Source organism: Epinephelus moara, chromosome 20 (genome assembly GCF_006386435.1).
Source record: "Epinephelus moara isolate mb chromosome 20, YSFRI_EMoa_1.0, whole genome shotgun sequence".
Taxonomy (NCBI): Eukaryota; Metazoa; Chordata; class Actinopteri; order Perciformes; family Serranidae; genus Epinephelus; species Epinephelus moara.
In genome coordinates this window covers 28,540,173-28,561,582 of record NC_065525.1, presented here as the reverse complement: position 1 = coordinate 28,561,582, position 21,410 = coordinate 28,540,173, and the positions used below count along the sequence as shown (strand labels likewise).

Below are 21,410 nucleotides of genomic sequence, written 5' to 3'. Positions count from 1 at the left end.
TCGTATCGTGGACCCTCTGGTGATCCCCACTCCTACTGTTAAGTGTTATAAATAATTTCACTGTAAATAGTTATATTTCTAAAGTTCATTGTCATGTTGCAGTAGCTGTTGAGTGCAATATATATAAAGTTGTATGGGATCCATACACTGTGTATATACACTGATCAATAAAGATTATAGATCTGTTGTTGTTTAACTCTAATTTCATTGTAAATGAAAGATGAGACTAATTGTTAGTTTGATATTGATTACTGTTTGAAAGCCTCTGCAGGATTTCTTGCAATGCATGCACGTTGCCGTGGCAACAGCATGTCGTTTAACGTGTGCATGGTTTCTGAGCAACATCACTGGTTGAAGCATCCTTCGTTCACAGCTTCTGAGATCCGATTAAATGCGAAAACACGAGAGGAGGAATGAATACCAAACTGCTTGGATACATACAGTTGATAATCTCTAATTCAGGCAAATGTACTTTTGTCTTGTGTGTTTGTATGCACTTGTTTTGCAGTTACACCTTAATAAAATAAAAACAACAACAAGCATTCATTGGTGAGATTGTATTCTTAGTGTGTTAACATTACATTCATTCAGTAATGTATATTTTGATACATTCTTGTACTGTACGCTCCGGTAAAGGTAATGATCACCCATACTGTATGTCTTTGAAAAGGAGTAGTGTGTCTTTGGCCTTCAGCATCACCATAATACACGTAGTTCAGTGCCTTTGTACAGCATATTATTATCTTTTTTAATACTTACTGTAATAGATTATCATGTCAGATTGAGAATGAATCCCTGGTCAGTAATTCTTCATAATAACATGCATATACTGTAGGAGTAATATGGCCTTTCCAACCAAGTCCTTGAGTAATCCAAAGTATTTACAGTAGAAGTACATTTTTGAAACTCCATACACATTATAAAAATGACTAAATAAAAAATAAATGTACTAATTTATCTCTTCATAAGAAAATAATCATGACCTTAAAGCTACTTCTCTTCAACACCAGAAACTCACGTACAGTACTACAGACAGAGTATTCACATTGTAAGGCCATTATGACAATGTAATTCAAGATAAAACCTGAAAAATGAGAACTGGATGTTCTTTACAGCATTGCAACGAGAGGCCGAGAAAATAAAATGATAGAAAAATAAATTCTCCTCGTCCCACTGAGCCACCTCTCCATCATCTTGTCCCCTCGCTTCCACGCAGCCAGACATGCAGAGCGACAGTGGGCTGAACCATGCAGGGTCTCTATATGTAGATAGGCGTCTCCTGTCCTGTCAGCAGTCTGAACATCACGGCGGGCATCGTCTTCATGTTGATCTGGCAGAGAGACAGAGAGGAGAGGGGACAATTATCCTGTCAACTTAAGAGCTCGTTTATAGAGGCACAGTCCTAATCACATCACTTGAATCCAGGCCTAATTTACTTCCTTCTGTGCCATCAGAGACTCAGAAGAGACCTTGAATCCATTACTGAGAAAGAATACGCTTTGATGGCTTTAATGGAGATAAATACTGGGAGAAACTGGGGAAAAACACGCAAAACAAACAGTTGGTGAAAGGTGTAAGTAATGGAGCAGACCAAAAATGTTTGATAAAGAAACTCACCTGATCATAAATTTATAATAAACTGTCAACATTAAGAAACAGATTTATGTTCTTGGGCTTTAATCTACAAGACCCAGTGACCAAAATCAGTGAGACAGGGAAGCGGATATGTGGCCAGAGCACACAACAGCAACGGCTGATATTAGCTTAGTTAGCTTAGCTGAAAAACTCAGTGAACACTAAAATTGTAATTCAGCAATGCTCAACAAACACAACTACCACTGCTAACAGCTATAGCCTACTACTAAAGAGTGCCCTAGGAATGAGTCCTGGGCCATGAAAATAAGTTAGCATTTTACCTTCGTCTCAAAGTCAATGTTTTTTTTTCTTTAAATGGGTTTTTAGTTGGATGCCTAACTTGACTTTTTAATATTCTTTCAAACTGCATTGTAATAGCTGGTTAAGTAAATTTACCTTCACACATTTTTCTGTCAAATAAATTACTTTTTTCCTCAGTTAGAATACAAACAATTGTACAGTGAGATGAGCTGTAGCCAGGAGATATAAATGCCCTTTTTGGCTTGCACACAAAATAATAGTTTGTAAACTTTGCTAAATTGCATGTGCTCAAAATTGACTGCATTTGTCATTAGTCGCTCTCCCCTGCTGTGAAAAGCCCTGCCCCTTGTTCCTGAGTATTCTGACTGTAGCTTCCTGCAGCTTCTCCCAACCTGAGCAAAAGCTGCTGTCCTTTAAAACACAACTCTGTATCCTCACTGAAAAACAACTGTGACAGTGAAAGGGCTGACAGAATCAGACCAAGGCGCTACAGGAACTTCTGTTCTAGCACCAGCTGACCTGCAGCTGCTATATTTAATTCATATTCCTATTTGCTTCGTGCCTTAGGGTGATGAAAAATAAATAACAAAAAGTGTGTTGCTGTTTCATTGTATTGATTCACATTTGTGGCTGTATATATATTTTAAATGTAAGCAGCTGTAAATTTTGCTATCTGTCTCCAAACCTTCAACCTTCAATTTTTCAAGTTAAGGTACCACAATGTAAAAATACTCCACTAAAAAGCACTCATCTATGCAAAATGGCCTTTTTAAAGTATGAAACCATGATATAAGATAAAAGTGAATTAATATTGCAGATGAATTAACATGTAAGCAGCATTTTATTGTTGCAGCACATTATAACTATTTTGTATGCCGTTGGGTGATTCAGTCTAAAACAATGCATCGCATTTAAGTAGTAACTAAAGCTGTAGTGGCCAAGTGTCCTAACATAAAAAGTATGAGGTAAAATAACTCAAAATTGTACGACTCTAGCCCTTAGCCCTGTTATCTTTGCGTCTATGTCATGACTTTCCTCCTGGGTCAAAGTGACCCGGTTTTGTTTGGCTGTTTATAAAGCTTAAAGTATAAATTATCATCCAGTGATGCGTTTCATTTTTTGCATGTGTGTGTGTGTGTGTGTGTGTGTGTGTGTGTGTGTGTGTGTGTGTGTGTGTGTGTGTGTTGTCCCGAAGCTCTGTTCATCTTCATCATGTAGGCTAAAGTTGATTTTGAAATCTAGTTTACGCACCTGTATTTTGAAGTTGTACTTTGAGGTGTGTGTGTGTGTGTGTGTGTGTGTGTGTGTGTGTGTGTGTGTGTGTGTGTGTGTGTTCTCTGGGAGCTTTGATTCATTATGTAGGCAAAAGTTATTTTTGAAAGTTTACTCACCTGTAGTTTGAATTTGTGCTTTGAATTGTGTATGCATGTGCATGCTAGCATGTGTGTGTGTGTGTGTGTGTGTGTGTGTGTGTGTGTGTGTGTGTGTGTGTTGACAAATTGACCCAGGAAAGGCACAAGGGGTTGCTCACTTGAGTAGAACACCCACAATTCAATCAAAAGTTGTGATAATAAATTTTATTTGCAAAGGGCATGATAGGGTACCACCCAGTGGTGTAGTGGAGGGTATACGCAGGTATACGGGGTATGCCCACTTCTTTTTCTGGCCATTTACAGTATACCCACCTATCAGCCAAGAAGCCATTGTAATATATAGGAGAGTATACCCACTTCCTCCACGCTAACCTGCCTATCCACTCAGTAGTACACCCACCTCATCAACTACCACTACACCACTGGTACCACCCATGTAATTTTGGTGCATGTAGATGAAAAAACACCATTTTTATGATAAAGTGACTGTAGAACTCGGGTTAAATGGACCCGAGGATAACAGAAGGTCTAGAGAAGACTGCAAAGACAATTAAGCCGAAACAGATCCTGCTAGTTATGAATCCATACACCATCATTTTCTGTATTTGACTTCAAATTACTGAGTATAAATCTGTTAATTTGTAAAGTAAAAACTTGAACTAAACTCAACTTTGATCTGTGTGTGTATATCTTTAAAAGTCCTGCATGGTACGGTGACTTGTGTGGTGCAGTAATCAGTGAAAATTGCCATCTTGTGGCATGAGGACTTCTTACCTCACCCACTGAGACAGACAGGGTTTGAACAATCTTCTCATGTGCCATGGCAACAACACTCTGACCATTTATTTCAATGATTCTGTGTCCAACACGAACACCGCCTCGCTCAGCTATGCCCCCTCTCATTAGGCTGCAGATCTGAGGAGGTGAAAAAAAAACCACATTGTATTTTAATGCATAGTACACAGCACAACCCTCACACTTTAAAGACAGCCATGCTCTGCAGAAGCTGGTGTTCATTTTGAGTCTCAACCTAAAGCATAGTATCATGCTTCATAATAAGGGTTTACTCACGATGCCATTCTGCACACTGAAACCAAGCTGGAACTTAAGATCGGGTCTCTTGATGAGGACGGTGGTGACAGGAGGGCAGCTCACAATACTCAGCTTTACCCTCACCTGGTTCTTCAGACCCTGGACCGAAAACCATAAAAACACATTACAGTTATTTTAAAGGATAAGTCTGTCATTTTACCTGTAGCCAAAGCCTGATGCAACTTATTCTTCCATTACTTTTCAAAAAAATATTAAAGACATGGGAGCTGCAGTTTCTTTAATTCAATCCCACATACATTGTCCTGCTAAATAATTAAAGGTCCAGTGTGCAGGATTTAGGAGAATATATTGGCAGAACATGAATATAACTTTCATAACTATGTTTTCTTTAATGTATAGTCACTTGAAAATAAGAATTGTTGTGGGATAGGGCCATTCACATTTTTGTGTGAATGGGCCCTTATGAGTGATTGCCACCTTGAAAATACGCCTGTTTTCAAAGGAGAACTAATCTGTCATGTTTTTTTCTTTTTTTTTTTTGTAAAATAGTCAATAGCATCTATAACTCATTGTGGTACATTTCCTGGGAGTTGATGATGTCACTGTATTGTTCCTGGCTCAGGTCAGTCAGGTTGATGCCACTGGCTCACAGGAATTCTCTGTAGGCCATGCTAAAAGCCTCATTAAATTAAAAACAGTGACATTTGCTATATATGCCCTTGAAAAAGGCAAACCCATCTCTGTCAAGTTTATGTATTTATTTTTTTTAAATAGTCAATAGCATATATAACAAAAATGGTCTGCTTATTCTATAACTCAAATATTCTATAACTTTAAATCAACTATCAAAATTTTTAAAGTAAATAATAATTTCTCATTTTCTTTAGTAATTGTTGTTATATACAGATATGCAATGGTGACTGTTGAGTAATATGTATGTTGATGATATGCAGTGTCAAGTCTCTGATCGGAGAGACGATTCGTGCACAGTAGGGTTCACTAAGACCCGTCACAAAACACACAGTAGACAATAGAAGTAGCAAATAAGTTCTGATTATAAAATGTGGTTTATCAAACTTACATTTACATGTTTTATTGACTTATTGTATAATCATTACAGGAATTACGCATTACGACTGATATTTTTTGGATTCTCTTGTCAACACAAAAAACAACTCACATACCCCTTGCAGTACTCAAATGTACCCCTAGAGGTATCCATATCCCCCACTGTGTCATTCCCTGATTCAAATATTTCCTCTGTGAGTAAAGACTGACTGAATAATTAAAGGTATATGATGCAGGATTGTCGTTTACCGTTCGTAAACATGTTCACCAGTGAAAGTGAAAGTAAAATCCAACCCCAGATTCACTCTCCTTTGGCTTTTGGCCCCTGGATGCCTGCTGCTTACCATCTGGCACCTGGTGGCTACCTTTTTATAAAACCCAAACCTCACCTGAGCGCTGGGGGGGAACACACACCCATAAATGTCCCAAACTTAGAAAATAGGGAAATCCTGCATAGTGTATCTTTAATATGTGAAACTGGAGGTACCTGATGTGCTCCGTACCTTGATGATGCCCTGACAGGTGGCAAGTGGCAGCCCCACCAGGCTGGTGTCATTGATGGACATAATCTGATCCCCAACACTGAGTTTTCCAGAGCGAGCCGCGGGGCCGCTGTTCAGCATACTGGCCATGATGACTGTGGGCAGAATGGAGCCCCAGCCGGACTCCACGATCACCACACCGAGGCTCTCCCCTTTCTGCTTCTCCACATACAGCTGGAACAAAGAAAAAGCATTTCTTAATCATCTCCAAGCACATTTTGAATGTCACATGCCGGCGTTTGGAAGATTTGTGAGACGGTGCAGCCATTTATGTTGAAGGAAATCCATCTGTCACCATCCACAATTCACCTGCAGCCAAATAAAAAATGTCACACCTCTTTACAGTTGTCTGAGTTTGAGAAATGGACGAGGTCATCGTGGTACATTTCCTGGGAGTTGATGATGTCACTGTATTGTTTCTGGCTCAGGTCGGTCGGGTTGATGCCATTGGCTCGCAGGAATTCTCTGTAGGCCACGCTAAAAGCCTGACCGATGGACTGTGCAATGAGCTGTGCCTGTGGGAAGGGGAGAGTTTGGGGAAAACTACTCAGCAGAAAGGCTATTCCAGTTGACAACAGCAGGGAGGTGAGAAAGATTGCAATGTTTTAGTAACCACAGAAGAAATCAAAAACAGAACAAAAAAAAGTAAACCCAAAACTAAAAATGTGTGCAGTTAAGCAGCAAACACTCACATCCTCTGACTCAAAGACGTAGCAGATCATCCTGTACTGACTCTTCCCTTCGCTGGAGTCAGGAGATTCTGAGAAATCCTCTGATGAAGTCTGAGACATGCGCCTACGTGCCATCAGAACCACAATGCTGCCAATGTCTGCGATGTAGGAGATGGTCCGCAAGGCACTGTCCATCATTGTCTCCTATGTGGAGCAAAATTATGACAATCATTATATCTGAAAATAGATTCAACACAGAAAAGAATCAACACACAAAGAGTTACTAACCTGTGTGTCAGCATTAAGCACTTTGACAGCTTTAGTGGAGATAAACAGGTCCACCTCTGTCATCATTTGAGAGTCTTCATCTTGGCTCTATAGCATATGTTTTAATCAGACATTAAATATTTATGTACTTTTATCACACAGTGCAAACTTTCAGCTCGTTATCCCTAACATGGACAGGTGAGCAAAAAAAGGTATGCAACAGCTCCACCGTGTGGTAAGATATGACTCTGCTGCATGGCTCACCCCTCACAAATAATTCAGCTGGCAATTCAGGTACATATACACTTAAAAATTCCATTAAAAGCCAAAGTAAAAGGCACTTTAGGAGAACAGGCCTCTGCCAGTGCTGAACAAGTAGCTTGCTGTTTTACCCAGAGACATCGATAAACCTGCAAACACACCCTCAGGACCTGGAGTTAAGTGTCCCTCTTAGTTTAAATCTTAAATGGCAACTTGTCTAATGCCAAAAGGCCCAAATACATTTCACCATAAATTTTCTTATCAATTTCTTCTGACCATAGGGCCAATCCATATTTCTTTAAAATGTATTGCTACAATTCTGAGACACAGAAACAGCAAAGACTTTAATATTTATAAACCAAATCAATGGATGTTAACGACTGTCTCCCTAAAGAGGCAGATTACCTTGATGCGGCTGACAGCTTCATGGGCCTGGGACATGCGGACAGACTTGGATGGATTTTTATCAGACAGCACCTGAGTGCAGCCAAGGTAGTTAGCAGCAAAGATGATCCCATCAATAAGATCCTCTGGCTCACAGGGACCCGGGACTGTGCAGCAAAACGAAAGGATGTCATTGTGAAACATTGTAATGTGCTGCAAGGAATTATGAAATGTAAGAGTATGGAGAGACAATTACCATCCTCAAAGCTGGGGAAAGACGCAGCTTCCTGTGAGTTCTTTAAAATAAGTTAACAAGTTAGACATCAGTGGAACATATTTTATGGTAACAATGGTTGAAAATCCCTAAAATGAAATAATGAAGTTGTAAAAAGACAGATTAGTCAGCAAAAGATGCTTATGAATTAAAAACAGTGATAAGTCTTCACCTTGGGCATGTTGCTCTCCTCTGCAGGCATGAGCTCTGGACCCTGAGGCCTCCTCGGCTGCTCTGGCACATCTTCAGGTATCACAGCTGTGCTTGGCTTCTCCACCTGTCGTATACAAGCATCTGCTTTAACTTCAGCAAACCTAAATGTTTCTTATTGAGCTGTGTGGATGATGGCTTCATGTGGCAAGGACGAGAAAGACTATTTGTGTCAAAGCATGTAATTAAAATCTTCCCTCACTCTGGGACATGGAGAAGGTAGATTGTGCAGAAACAAACACAAACCACAGGGGACGAGATCTGACAAAGACTTGGCCTATTTGCACTAGTTACCTGCTGGGGTTTCTCTGTCCGTCTCTGCCTCTCCTCCAGAGGCTCCCTCTGTTGTTCCGCTGTGTGATGAGGAGCCAGGGATGGCTTGATAACCCTGGGTTCGTTCTCCCGGCTATTTGCAGAGGAGGGGGGACTGGGTCTGGGAACAGGAGGAGTGTCTCTACGAGGCGGGGCCTTCTGGGTGTCTGGGGGCGGCTGAGCATGGGAATGACGAGGTGGTGGAGGAGGATGTTGTTTACTGGAACCGGACCTGGCTTTGGTCCGCACAGCGGCTTTTTTGCAGTCCTTGGACAAAGTCTTTGGACGCTGCTCAGTACTGTTGGTGGTGCATCCTTTGATCCCAGAAACAATATGCTCCACGTCCTCTCCTGCTCCCCTCCTCCCTCGTCCTTTACCCTGCCTCTCCTTCTCCTTTGAGCCCATGTGAGACGACTCACACTTCTTACTGGCTCCTGGGATATTATGGTTTCTTGCAACTCGAGTGTCATCTTCTCTTTCCCTTTCATCGCCTCCCTTTCTAATTCTTTCGTTCTCGTTGTCCTGATAAAGGCTCGTCTGCCTTTGAACACTGTTCTCTGTCTCCTCTAAATCCTCTATGAATTTGGCCCCATCCAGCACCTCCTCAATCTCATCTCCTTCACTGAAGAAGAACCTGTTCTCCTGGCCCTTTTCCACCTCCCTCTCTGCTTCATCTGCAGCAGCCGGAGCACAATGCGACCTAAAGCGATGGCCCGTCTTGTGAGGCTTAGTGTCTGATTGTGATCCCTCACATATTTCTGTGCCATGACGAGGCCTTGGAGGGAACTGGTCAACAACACTGCTGTTCTCATTAATATCATCACCTACTGTATGCTTTATATAGCCAGCATCCTCAGGAGAGTACTGTTTGTAGTACCTCGTGTCCACAACGCCCTCTCTGTTCAAATGCAGCACCTCATCATAGTCCTGCTCCACATCAGAGCCCACGTTGTCATACTCAGAGCAGGTGTCCTCCATGTCCTCAGGACTAGGATCACAACTCATGTAAAAGTGGCTTGCAGGGACAGGAGGAGTCAGCTGGTCGTTGTTGTCATCCTTCAAGGTACACGGTGGTTTCTCGGACGCCTCCGTCACCAAACTTCGCTGCTCTGCTTGGCTCTGTTTGAGGAATCCTGGACCGGGGCACGGTGGAGGGCTGGGAGCCAATATTTTGGTAATGTTTCCTGGCCTTTTTCCATGAGCCATAACTGGCCCTGTAAGCCCACTACCCTCAACCCTGCGGACATTAATAGAAAGCCAAAATTAGATTTTACAGATGCATTATTCCCTCTATCCATTTTCACTTCATTCCTTCAACAGCATTTTTTCCCAAACACAAAGTTTTAAAAGAGAATGGACAGAAATTATGTCAAATGTATTCACTTGAACCATGGACGGATTATAAGACAATGGGTCCCTGGGAACAGACATGCAAAAGACCCTACCACCTCTGCTGAACAGGTGCAAGACACACATTTTATAGTTGTTTTGCCTCTTTTTGGTATTACTTTTGCATCTCTTTGCAGTCGTTATGCATCTCTCTGTGGTTTTGTGTCTATTTGTAGTCATTTTGCATCTTTTTGTAGTTGTTTTGTGTCTTTTAATGATCATTTTTCATCTCTTTGTAGTCCTTTTGTGTCCTTTTGTGGTTGTGTTGCCCCTTTTTGTGTGTTTTTTGTGTGTTTGTGAGTCTCTTTGGATATATTTTGCATCTGTTGGTAGTCATTTTGAGTCTCTTCCAAGCTGATTTGTGTTTATTCAAGTGACATTTTGCAGGTGAAAGCCAGGGGAGGCCCTGACTCTTTGGGCCCCTGGGCTTGTGCCGGGTAGGCCTGCTCAATAATCCACCCATGACTGGAACCAAAACACTGTAGAAATAAACTGCCAGCGGGTATGCTGTTCTCTTACATTAATACACAAATTATTTAGCCATTAAGATTTTGTTTCAGCTACAAAACAACCTCTTCCATTGTTCACTTTGCAAACTACCACAGTAAAACCCAACAACACATTCCCAGAACATCTCTCAAGCACTTCACACTGTACCAGATTTAAAGAACATATGATCCAAGACTTGTTTCCACACTTGCACACAAATTTGGACTGAGACTATATCAAATAAATGCCTCACTTTAAACGAACACGGTCCCTACTTCAAGGACAAACAGTGGCCACTTATTAAAGTCATAATAATGTACACCCATCTCTACACCATCTACTGTAACACCCACAGGCGCCACCTCAGTCCTTTTGTCTGTGGTTGCTGATGTTGTTTGTTATCTGTCATCTTGCTTTGTTGTATCTGCTCTAATTTTGTCTTGATGTCCTGCAGAACAGGAGACATGATGCAGCAAAACAGTTTTAAGTGAACCAGACCACCAGCATGTGATGTTTTTCTCATGCAAAACTACTGTTGTGTTTTCTTTTTACAACTAGAAGTATACCGTCATTCAGAAATGTGGTTAGTGTGGATGCCGGATTTATGATCCATGACTTATGTCCTCTGAGGAAAACTGTGTGTGGAGTAGTACATCATTTGTTTGACATCTGAACAGCATCTCTGAATGGATGTTTGCCCTGGACTAGAGCACAACACAACATCGTATCTATTGGCAAATGGATAGATACTGTTACAGCTCACTGGGAATTAAAACAAAGCTGGTGGGGAACAAATGTCTTTGCGTTCTTCTCTGTCTCTCGTATGATTTTCTTTAGTTATTTAGGAAGTCTAACAACAACAAAAAAGAAAATATCCTCCTGAGACCCTGTGTCCTTTTACGTGGACATCACATTTTGGGTTTACTTGACCTTATACTTCATTCTACTTAACTTAGACTTGTTGTCCTCGTTCGTGGACACTTTTCCGTGCCACCTAGTGGCAGTAAGATCACAATACACTAATCCCTGTAAAAACAAGATGGCTGCCATCTCTGCCAAGTCAGTCTGCAGCCGATCCCGACACAAAAGTGGACAACGTCCAAAACCTGAACAAATTTTATGGCTGAAACTTGTTTATTAATGATAAATAATGTATGTAGTTTGATGTGGCAACAAATTTGACCAATTTTAGCAACAGTAACAAACTAAGACACTGTTAATTGAAGTATTTGCTTGAGGACATTGGGATGTCAGTGTTTAGTTTTCTATACTTATCAGGTCCTACTGATCCCAAATAGCTGGGAGAAATTAAAAATGCACACCAGACAAACGCTCAGGTCTCAGGAGGATATACTGCTACACTATGTCAAAGTCATTCACTATTCAGCTAAACTGAATAGTTGTTTAATCTATTAGTTGAGAGACAGAGGATTAATCTGCAACAATTTTGACAATCGTATTTCAAAAATGCTAAAATCCACTGGTTCCAGCCTTGTAAATTCTTATTTTTCTATGACAATCATTACAACATCTTTGAGTTTAACTATTTTCTGATATTTAATAAGGGCTGCAGCAAATGATCATTTTCACTGTCTATTATTCTGTTGATTATTTTCTTGATCAGTTGTTTCGGCTGAAAAAATGTCAGAAAATGGTGAAAACTGTTGATCAGTGTTTCCCAAATATAACATCCTCAAATGTTTTGTTTTGTCCACAACCCAAAACTATTCGGTTTCTGTCATAGAGGAGTAAAGAAAGAAGGAAATATTCTCAGCAGAAGCTGGAATCAGACTTTATTTTCTTAAAAATTGACTTAAACCGATCAATCGATTATCAAATTAGTTGGTGATTCATTTATTTATCGATTAATCGTTGCATTCACCAAAGAAAAATAATTGGCAGATTGACTGATAATGAAAAAAATAGTTAGTTGCAGAGCATGTATGACACCAACAAAATGATATTATAAAAATAATCTATCAATCTAAAATAATAAATAAGATATAGGCTACACATACTGAGGATTATTACAGTGATTTAGTCTGCATATTTTCATGCATATAAGACCATATATATTCTCTGGATCTATGATTTTAAAGCCATTTTTTTTTAAAGCCAAACCCCCCCCCCCCCCCCCCCCCCCGATGTGTGACAATGCTGTTCTCAGTCGGGTAATAAAGGCTGTATCGCTTGATTGGTACAGAGTGTATCAGAGCTATCACACTGAACACAGTGGTCTGATACCCGCCCAGTCTCAACATGTCAACACCCTCATCTAAACATGAATCATGTAAGCCTGAGGCTGTGAAGAAAAAAAAAACAGTGCGATTGCGCTGTTTGGGCTCAAGCTTTAGATACACACTCACCACAATAAATCCACACCTCTCACTGTGTTGATCAGATGATAATGCAACTGAGATTATGAGCACAAACCTAATCCCCCCGCCAGATCACCTCTATTACAGCATAACACGCGGACCTAATCATGACCTCTCCATGGTGCTGAAGCGGCGATTAAAAACAATATGCTTCATTATTGTCTCTAATTGGTGTGCGGGGGGATATGTGAGATTTCACGCATTTCGCCCTGCCCTTGACGTATTTGTGGTGGTATTTTATAAACCCATTACGCTGAACTTTTGCCGCAGCTGCAGGAGTGGTTGTTGTGGTTGCTCCGGTTTCCCCACAAGTGGACGCCGCATTCCCATCTGCTTAAATATCGATAAGATAATCGGATATATCCTGCGCATATAGCACGCAGTGATGGAGCTGACTTGCTGCACAAACAAACACACACTCTCTCACACACACACATGCACACACAGAGCTTTTTTTTTTACCATCTGAACGCAAATATTATCCTGCTGCTGCAAATTCACATCGACCTTGATTTGAAGCATCGAGACTGCACCATGCTGACATCCAGCTCATGGGCTGATGTTGTACCAGAGGAGCACATCCAGCATTGTCTCCAGCTCTGCCACCGCAAGCCCAGTAGGCCTATGTGCATCACTGTTACATTCTTCCCCCATCCATCCGTAGATAATCCTGCGTGCCACTTACCAACATCAGTCCTGTCGGCGGCCCTCCTTGCAAAATGCCCGTGTGCTGATCAGATCAGATTGCTCTCCGGAATGGTGATTTTTGAATAAAAGCCGCACAGCAGCCCAGGAACCTGTGTAGGAAATACACCCCCCATCATGTGCTCACTGCTCTGTCCCCCAACAAATAACACAGGGAGAGGCATAATGAGCACACAGTCAAACATATGCATAAATAAATGGCACATATTATCTTTACCTTAAAACACTTGGATAATTGTAATTTCTTACATAATTAGCAGAGTATTAAGGTGCCATTTAGTATGAAAAAGGTGTTATTCGTACATATTTTTGCATAATATTACCATTGAATTTAATTTGAAAATATATATACATATAAATATCCAGGAATAATATATTTTTAAATGATCTAATCTTGTTTTTTTTTGCGTTAAGACAGTTAAGAGACTATCGATGTAGTTGGGATCGATTAGTACACCTTAATAAGCACTCTGCGCTCTGCTAGTTATGCCTGAGAAGCGGGATTGTTGTTATCCTACCGTGCTGCTCGTCTACCGGTATGCTAGCTTATGTTTTGAATTAACAGTCTTTATATCAGTGGTTTTGGTAATTTTTATAATGTGTTTGAAGCACCAAAAGCTACAAATGTGTGACAATTTAAAAAGAAGTGTTTCTTTCTGAGCCAAGTTAGCATTTAGGCTAGCTAAACATAGCCATAGCATTATCGACTCTCCACAGAGTGACGTTATGCAACAGAGAAAAGCCTCTAAAAAACGTCAAGGTTTTCATCGAGCAGCACCCCTTCCGCCTGCATCATGACCGAGAGAGCCAGCAAAGACAAACCCAGGCGAAGTTTGTCATTGTCGAAGAGCAAGAAGAAAGGCAACGTCAGTGCTGGGACTTCTGCCAGTGCTGCCACCACAACTCCCATCACCTCGTTCTTCAGCAGCCAGCCTCCACCCAAGCTGGCCTGCCCCCTGTGTGGCCAGTTCGTACCAAGATTCAAGATCAATGAGCACATTGATTTTCAATGTCAGAACTTTGAGAGAGGAGACAGCAGTGCCGCCTCAGCAAGTAATAGTGTTGTGCCAAGCACCCAGCTGTCACCCAGGAGGAACCCCCCAAAGTCCCCAGAGCTGGATCCAAAGAAGGAAGACGAGGTTAAAGAGACCGAGACCAGCCCTTATTTTAAAAAGAATAACTCTCAGCAGGCACCACGGGAGATAAAAAATAAAAGTGTGGTCAGGACAATTGACCTGGGAAGTCTCTCCTTCAAGTTATCCAGGAAATGTCAGAAGGCACCAGAGAGGACACAGAAGGAACATGAACATGCACCATTGTGTCCTGAAAAGGAGGAATATTCCTCTGACACACTCAGCAGCTCACAGAAAGAAAATCATCTGATTCAGAGTTTAGACACAAACAACAGTGTGACAGTCATTGACCTGACAGAAACCAGTGCCGACACTCCAACAGCAGTGAAAGATCTATCAGACAAAGGACTTAAACACAAAGCATCTAAATCAACTCCCCAAAAAGTGGTTACTTCAAACCTGCCCTCCTCTTCCTCCAAACTATCAAAAAGAAAGAAGAGACCAACTTTCACTGGCAGGGGGTCTGATTTCAGAAAAAAAGCCAAATATGAGGGGAGCAGCAGGGAGCCACAGGAGGTGCTGTCTAGTGATAATATAGCAGACACGACTAATACCCACCACCTTGAAACTGAGGTACCCTCTACCACTACTTTTGACCCCCCTCTGAGTTCAGAGGAAACACATGAGAAAAGTGCTGCAGCGATCAATAGTGATTTAGTGGCAGAGTCTGGTGCTGACAACACCACCAGTCACCAGGCTGTCGAGAGCTCTTATCCCCAACGGCTTCCCTACTACCTCCGTAACTTCCGGACCGTACTGCAAGCTGTCCTTGAGAATGAGGACGACAGGTCATTGTTTAATGAGGAGGATATGTCATTCGTCCATGCATTTGAGAAACTCTCAGGTATGCTGATATATCACTCAGTCATTGTTAGTTAATATATAAGTAAGGTCTCATCACTGACATGTGCTTTTCCTCTCAAAGTCATGGGGCAGAAGCTGTATGTGAGACTCTTCCAGAGGAAACTGAAGTGGCTGCAAGTAAATAAGCTGGATTATGAGGAGATATGCAGTGATCTGGGACCTGTCGCGCAGGAGGTGGTTCAAAGTGGTCTTCTACAGTCAGGTAAATAATCCCTAACAAAATATTGTTGTTGATGAGGATTGCATTTGTTACATCTGTACACTTTTAACTAAAAACACAGTAAAATGTTTGAAATCTGGCTCCTCTTCCTAAAAGTTTGTTATCCCTCCTGATTTGTAACTGCTGTTCCTCAAAGGTGGTATAGATCGTAGTGAGAGTGAGAAAAGATAGGAAGGATGCATGCTGGGATAGGCTCCTGCCCCCCTGCTGTTCTGCACAAAATCCTCTGCTGTTTAAACAACGAATGGATTGATGCAATTGGTATTTATCTAGCAATACTCGGTTCCCAAGGGGCCCCCAAACTCTGGAACAGAAATTCTATTTTCTATCTCAGTGACCTCATTTAAATCTCTGCTAAAACTCATACTTATAAACTTGCTTATAAATTTATAGTCATATAAAATGATTTATGTTTTACCAAGAATGTTTACCATTTACCATAGTCATTTTTGTGAAGCACTGTGTAACATTGTTTTGAAAGAGCTATACACATCAAGTATATCTAACAAAGAATATGTGCTTTCCCCAGGAATACCACATCAATCCACATTTACATTTTCTGTTTTCCGTTTTTAATGCCATCTTGTGCCTTTTTTTTTTTTGTATATCAAAGAGAGCGACCTTCAGGATTTGGGGGAGGCTCTGGATCTCCTGCCTGCTCCTGAACTTAAATCTCTGGCTAAGACTTTCCATCTGGGCAACTCTGGGACTCAGAAACAGCAGCTAGTGGATGGACTCCTCCGTCTGAGCAGGCAAAAGTCCCTTTTCTCTATGACCCCTGCTCAAAACAACATTGGGGCTGTCATCCTCAAAAGGTGAGATGATCAAACACATTGTGTTCATTCACAGTATTGTAGTTATGACCTCAACACTGTCCTCTCAAACCTTAAAGGGCAAAGCAGCTTGCGAGTTCCTGTGTGCGCCTGTGTCGCGGTCCTCGGGCTGTCTTCTCTCGCATCCTTCTCCTCTTCTCTCTGACGGACACCATGGATGAGGAGGAGATGGCGGCTGGTGGGCAGAACCAGCTCTTCACCATCCTGCTGGTTAACTCAGGACGCCTGGCCTTCCCAGACTACACAGTGCAGCGTGGAGTCAAGGTGTTCCAGGACAGAGAGGATCTTATCAGGTGAGGGTCTGTCAAAAGAGTTTATGTTTCATCCACACAGAATAACCAGGAATAAATGCTCATGTTTTCATCCGTCACACCAGATATGAAGCATCCATGCGAGCCCTGCTGGAGGTGGTCTTGGCTATGCAGGGGGGTCAGTGGGAAGAGGCCATGGAGCTTTACACTGCTGCCAAAAGTGCCTGGCAGGAGCTGAGGGAAAACCATGACCTCAGGTGACACAAATCTGTTTATTTGCTTTTGTCTAAATCAGAGATATAGAGTCTCTGGATATTGTTAAATGTTAACCTTATCATTGTGTTGGACAGTCACCACGAGGAGCTGCCTGTCTTCCTGCGCAGCTTCACTGCAGGATGGGCTTACACTCGGATCTTATCCAGAGGGGTGGAGATCTTGCAGAGGCTACGGCGCTATGAGGTTTTCTGACCTTATCCACTCTCACACACATTAATGAAGCAATGTTCGGTGTTCACTGTTAAGAGAAGTGACACAGGGGTTGTTCATTTTTATATATGTTTTGGTATTTTGATTGACAACCCCCTAAAAGCTGATTCTAAAACTGGCTGTTTATTTTCAATATAAGTTGTATTTGTCTTTTGATGTTATAAAGTGACTTGTTGCTGCCGCTTTTTTTTTTTTTTATTAGTGTTGGATTATGGCGATCTGTTATATGCATAACTCTGCTAAGTGTATTTCCTTGGTTGACACAGCATGCTCTGGCTACACGAGGCTCTGTCATTGGTACATTTTTATATATAGGAAAATTCTTGGATTGCTTCCATACTACCTATGTGTCTATATCACGCAGAAAACTGTCAGACAGTACTCTTTGCGTTCTCAGTGTTCATTGTGCTTTCTATTCTAAATGTCCATTCACAAATTGGAAAAAGGGCAGTTGTGTATTCTGCACCCTAGGCATGGAGCATGTGGCAGAAGGACTTAAACTGAAACTCATGGCATTAATCTTGTTTTAATGCTTTTAAATCCCAAATGAATGAAGTAGTGACAGATTCCTGAAGGTGTCAAACTTTTTAATTTACCTGGTTAATTCTTTTAAATTTCTTTTGCTTGATTCTTTTTGTCTCTTTCTGTGTTTTCTGTCCGTAACTATGTGTTTTTATTGGCCAGGTCTCCCTTGAAAAAGAGATTCTTAATCTCAATGGGATTCTCCTGGTTAAGTAAAGGTTAGATTTAAAAAAAAATGTCATAGTTAAAAGATGTCATTTATTTCATAGGAGGCAGTGGAGGAGCTGCGGTCTTTATTGTTGCAGTTTGTTTACTGTCCTGACAGCCGAGGACGATGGTGGGACAGACTGGCACTAAACCTTCACCAGCACCTAAAAAAACCTGAGCAAGTGAGCACCACTATCTGTGGCTTCATTCACCTCTTAAAGACATAATCTATCTCTTTGTGTGACAGCACGCAAAGTAACAGCTGTGTGGTTTCGGTTGTTTGACGGTGGTCTTTTCCCATTGCTCCTAGGCTATTTGTGCGATCAGAGAGGGGCTGTCAGACCCTTTGGTGCGAACTGGACATAAACTCTCTCTTCATCAGAGAGCTGTGAGGATGAAAGAGTCTGCCAGCATGAAAAAGTATCGCCTGCAACTAAAAGATCTGCCCACTATCCAAGTCCAAGATGTCACACATGTGAGTTTAGTACAGTATGTTAGTATTTGAGTTTCTAGGGGAAAAAAACAAGTGTTAAAGGGAAACCTTGGTATTTTCAACCTGGACACTGTTTCACATGTTTTTGTGTTTCACTGACTAATGGAAAAAACAATTTTTGAAATTAGTCCAGTGTTGACAGAGACCGCTGTAGCCACAGTAGCAAAACAGGCTGCAGTGTAATCCCTACAGGCAATTGTGGACCGTCAATGTATGTCCACTAAAAGTACTGTTTTTGCCACTGACAGGCTCAGATTGTCTTTATAAGTGTCTGACAACATTGCAGAAAAGAACCTACAGAGAAATTGAACATTTTTCCTCACCTCTTGCTCAAGAAGTTTCATTCTAAAAAATTTTTTAATGGATGTAAAACGGATGGTGCACAATGGTCTGTAGGGATTACAATGCAGCCTGTTTCACCACTGCAGCTGGGGTGCTCTTGCTTAACACTGGGCCAGTTTAAAAAATTGTTGTCCCCATTTGTCACTTAGATACAAAAACATGGGAAAACTGGTTCTCTATAAGTGTTGGGTGTATATAGAATAGTAGATATATATATTAATGTTGGTAGTTTTGTTTCCAGGTGACTATCCGGGGACAGCTGTTTCCTCATGAAGGGGGCATGGGTAAATCCAGGTTTCTTATAACAGTAAATGGAGAAGGGGAAGAGAGTGCCGATGCTACTGTAATATGCTCTGTGGAAGAACTGTCTTTAGCACATTACCGCCAGCAAGGCTTTGATCAAGGTAAGTAGTTTTGTCTCACTTGTTAAAAATATTTTGGTATCCTTTTATCACCTTAACATGGTATTGTGATCGTTAATTAATAGGGATCCACGGAGAGGGCTCAACATTCTCAACACTGTTTGGTCTCCTGCTGTGGGACATCATTTTTATGGAGGGTATTCCAGATGTTTTTAGAAATCCATACCAGGTAAAGCAAGCTCTATCTATGTTTGTAATATTTGCGGGAAATTTGTGCATCCACTGAATAACAATTGAACTCATCTTCCTTTCTGCTCACAGACATGTCCACTGGATTTTTACACTGACTGTTTCTACGAGAACAGAAAAGAGGCGATCGACGCTCGTGTGCAGTTGCTCAGCGAGTCGTCCGTGGAGACTCTGCACGACATGTTGGAAGATGTCTGGACGTCCCAGGAGGGTAAAGTGTGTTCACTGGTCAACTGGGAGCGTTTCTCGTCCCTTCAACAGGCACAGGTATTTATTTACACTCTGGTAAATATTCACTCAGTGGCCTCTTTATTAGGTTCACCTGTTAAATCTAATACAATTCAATACAGCAGCCATTAATTCTACCTTTACAAAGACAGTAATTTTCAGTGTAAGTGAGGTATTCATTTAACTAGACATTTATTATTGAGGTTGTAATTTAGTGATGTTGAACTGGACTTCATTATATTGAGAGGTGTTTCTAATGTTTGCCCATTCCATTTACAAACATGAGGGGGTAATGAATATTATTATACTTATCACACTTTACATAATGTTGCAGATGCACAGCAGTGTTTCCTTACATTATTTCTTGTTACAAGATGATGCGAAGTATGCCTTTATATGTATAATAAGTAACTTGCATTAGATGGTTTGTCAACATGTGTTACTGTAGGTACTAACGTAACTACTTATACAACTTTTATTCTCTATTTACAGTCTCTTGTGTCATGCCTGGGTGGACCCTTCCTAGGAGGGGTAATAGCACGGATGTCTAAAGACTACAGACACTGCCGTGGAGGTTTGCCTGATCTAGTGGTGTGGAACACCTCAAACAACAGCTACAAGGTGAGATCGCATCACATCCTGGCTCTTTGAATTGGTATTTTCCTCTGGTTACATTGATTATACTGCAGCATGCAATGTGATATGGCATGTCTTGTTTTTGTAGCTGGTGGAGGTGAAGGGGCCCAATGACCGGCTGTCCCAGAAGCAACAGATATGGCTGGACGAGCTGCAGAAGCTGGGGGCTGATGTGGAGGTGTGTCACGTGACGGCTACTGGAGCCAGAGGAGCTCGTTTGGAATAAACAGCGACACCGAAGAACTGACTGATAAGACTTTGCTGCTATTAATCAGAGTGTGGTCAAAATGGAAACATCAGCAGAAAAAAATATGAGGGAGCTTTTTCTGTTTCTGGTCATCTCAAACGGATGTTGATGTTTATCTCAAAAACTCAATCAATCTTCCATATATTTCAACTTTATCCTATTATTGAGTACAGGGAGTCTGGTAGTAGGGAGTGTGCCTTGTGACATGTGGCAATAACATCGGGGAAAACACTGCGTTTAATAGGAATCAGTGCATCATGAGATGAAGATCATCAGTGAGAACTGCCAGGATCAGAAATAGCTTGCCCACAGATAATCAGAGCTGATGCATGACAAGAAATGCATCCAACAACCACATCAAACCGATGGTGTTTCCTTTTCTTTGGCAACACTACATTCTCAGGATCTTGGGTTGCCAAGCAACGAAAACTCACATTTAGTTGGCTGCTTATGAATTGTATGACAGCTCTACAAGTTTGTTATGCAAGTAATTACTGTGATAATATGCCTATAAATATGCTGCTCTTACACTACTCTTACTCGACCAGAAAAATGGCAGAGGGCTGCAAAAAATGAGTATTTTCATTATAGATTAAGTTTCTATTTGCATTCTTTATTAATTGAGTATTGTTGTGGTGTCAGACAATGGGTTCCTAGAGCCCAATTTGTCATCACATTTCATGTTTGGTCTGAAACAAAAGTATTCAGCGTACGTCAACCATCACATTGGACGAAGAAAAGCTGCAAATTATCACAATTTAGAAGCTGGAAGGTGGGTGTTTTAGCATGTTTGTTTTATAAATGACTCAAATTATAAATTGATTATCAAACTGGCTGCTAATTGTTATGTATTGGTATGTAAGAGATGTGATACTGAGCTGTCTTGGGATGCAAAATGTGAGATCTGATGTGGACACAGGGATAATAAAATAAAATTTTGATTCCATTGTCCTGTTTTCTAACGTGCCTTCTAAGATTTATACATTGCACACATTACATTACACCCCTGCATAGTTAATGCTGTGCCTGGGCGTGCTCTAATGTATGCAGGCCGGGGATCATGGA

The 21,410-nt window shown here is 41.2% G+C and overlaps 2 protein-coding genes across 3 annotated transcripts; one reads left to right on the top strand and one right to left on the bottom strand.

Moving 5' to 3' along the window:
- Window positions 1–529: 529 nt before the first annotated feature.
- apba2a (amyloid beta (A4) precursor protein-binding, family A, member 2a) lies at window positions 530–13,399 on the bottom strand. Of its 2 annotated transcripts, none has more exons than XM_050074173.1 (12): window positions 13,253–13,399; window positions 8,294–9,548; window positions 7,962–8,066; window positions 7,772–7,811; window positions 7,537–7,682; window positions 6,892–6,978; window positions 6,625–6,807; window positions 6,268–6,447; window positions 5,894–6,106; window positions 4,341–4,460; window positions 4,044–4,184; window positions 530–1,330 (listed from the first exon to the last, which is right to left on the bottom strand). In XM_050074173.1, the coding sequence occupies exons 2-12, from the start codon at window positions 9,515–9,517 to the stop codon at window positions 1,259–1,261; spliced, it is 2,511 nt and encodes an 836-aa protein (XP_049930130.1). In that variant the 5' UTR covers window positions 9,518–9,548; window positions 13,253–13,399; the 3' UTR covers window positions 530–1,258. The 2 variants fall into 2 exon arrangements, with proteins under 2 accessions (XP_049930130.1, XP_049930131.1); XM_050074174.1 differs by lacking the exon at window positions 13,253–13,399 and adding an exon at window positions 13,030–13,209.
- Window positions 13,400–13,764: 365 nt separating this feature from the next.
- Window positions 13,765–21,293, top strand: fan1 (FANCD2 and FANCI associated nuclease 1). Its single transcript, XM_050072699.1, has 13 exons — window positions 13,765–15,249; window positions 15,331–15,471; window positions 16,103–16,304; window positions 16,382–16,615; window positions 16,699–16,830; window positions 16,924–17,032; window positions 17,851–17,970; window positions 18,099–18,263; window positions 18,865–19,027; window positions 19,111–19,214; window positions 19,307–19,501; window positions 19,955–20,083; window positions 20,187–21,293. The coding sequence occupies exons 1-13, from the start codon at window positions 14,067–14,069 to the stop codon at window positions 20,322–20,324; spliced, it is 3,015 nt and encodes a 1,004-aa protein (XP_049928656.1). The 5' UTR covers window positions 13,765–14,066; the 3' UTR covers window positions 20,325–21,293.
- The last annotated feature ends 117 nt before the right edge of the window (window positions 21,294–21,410 follow it).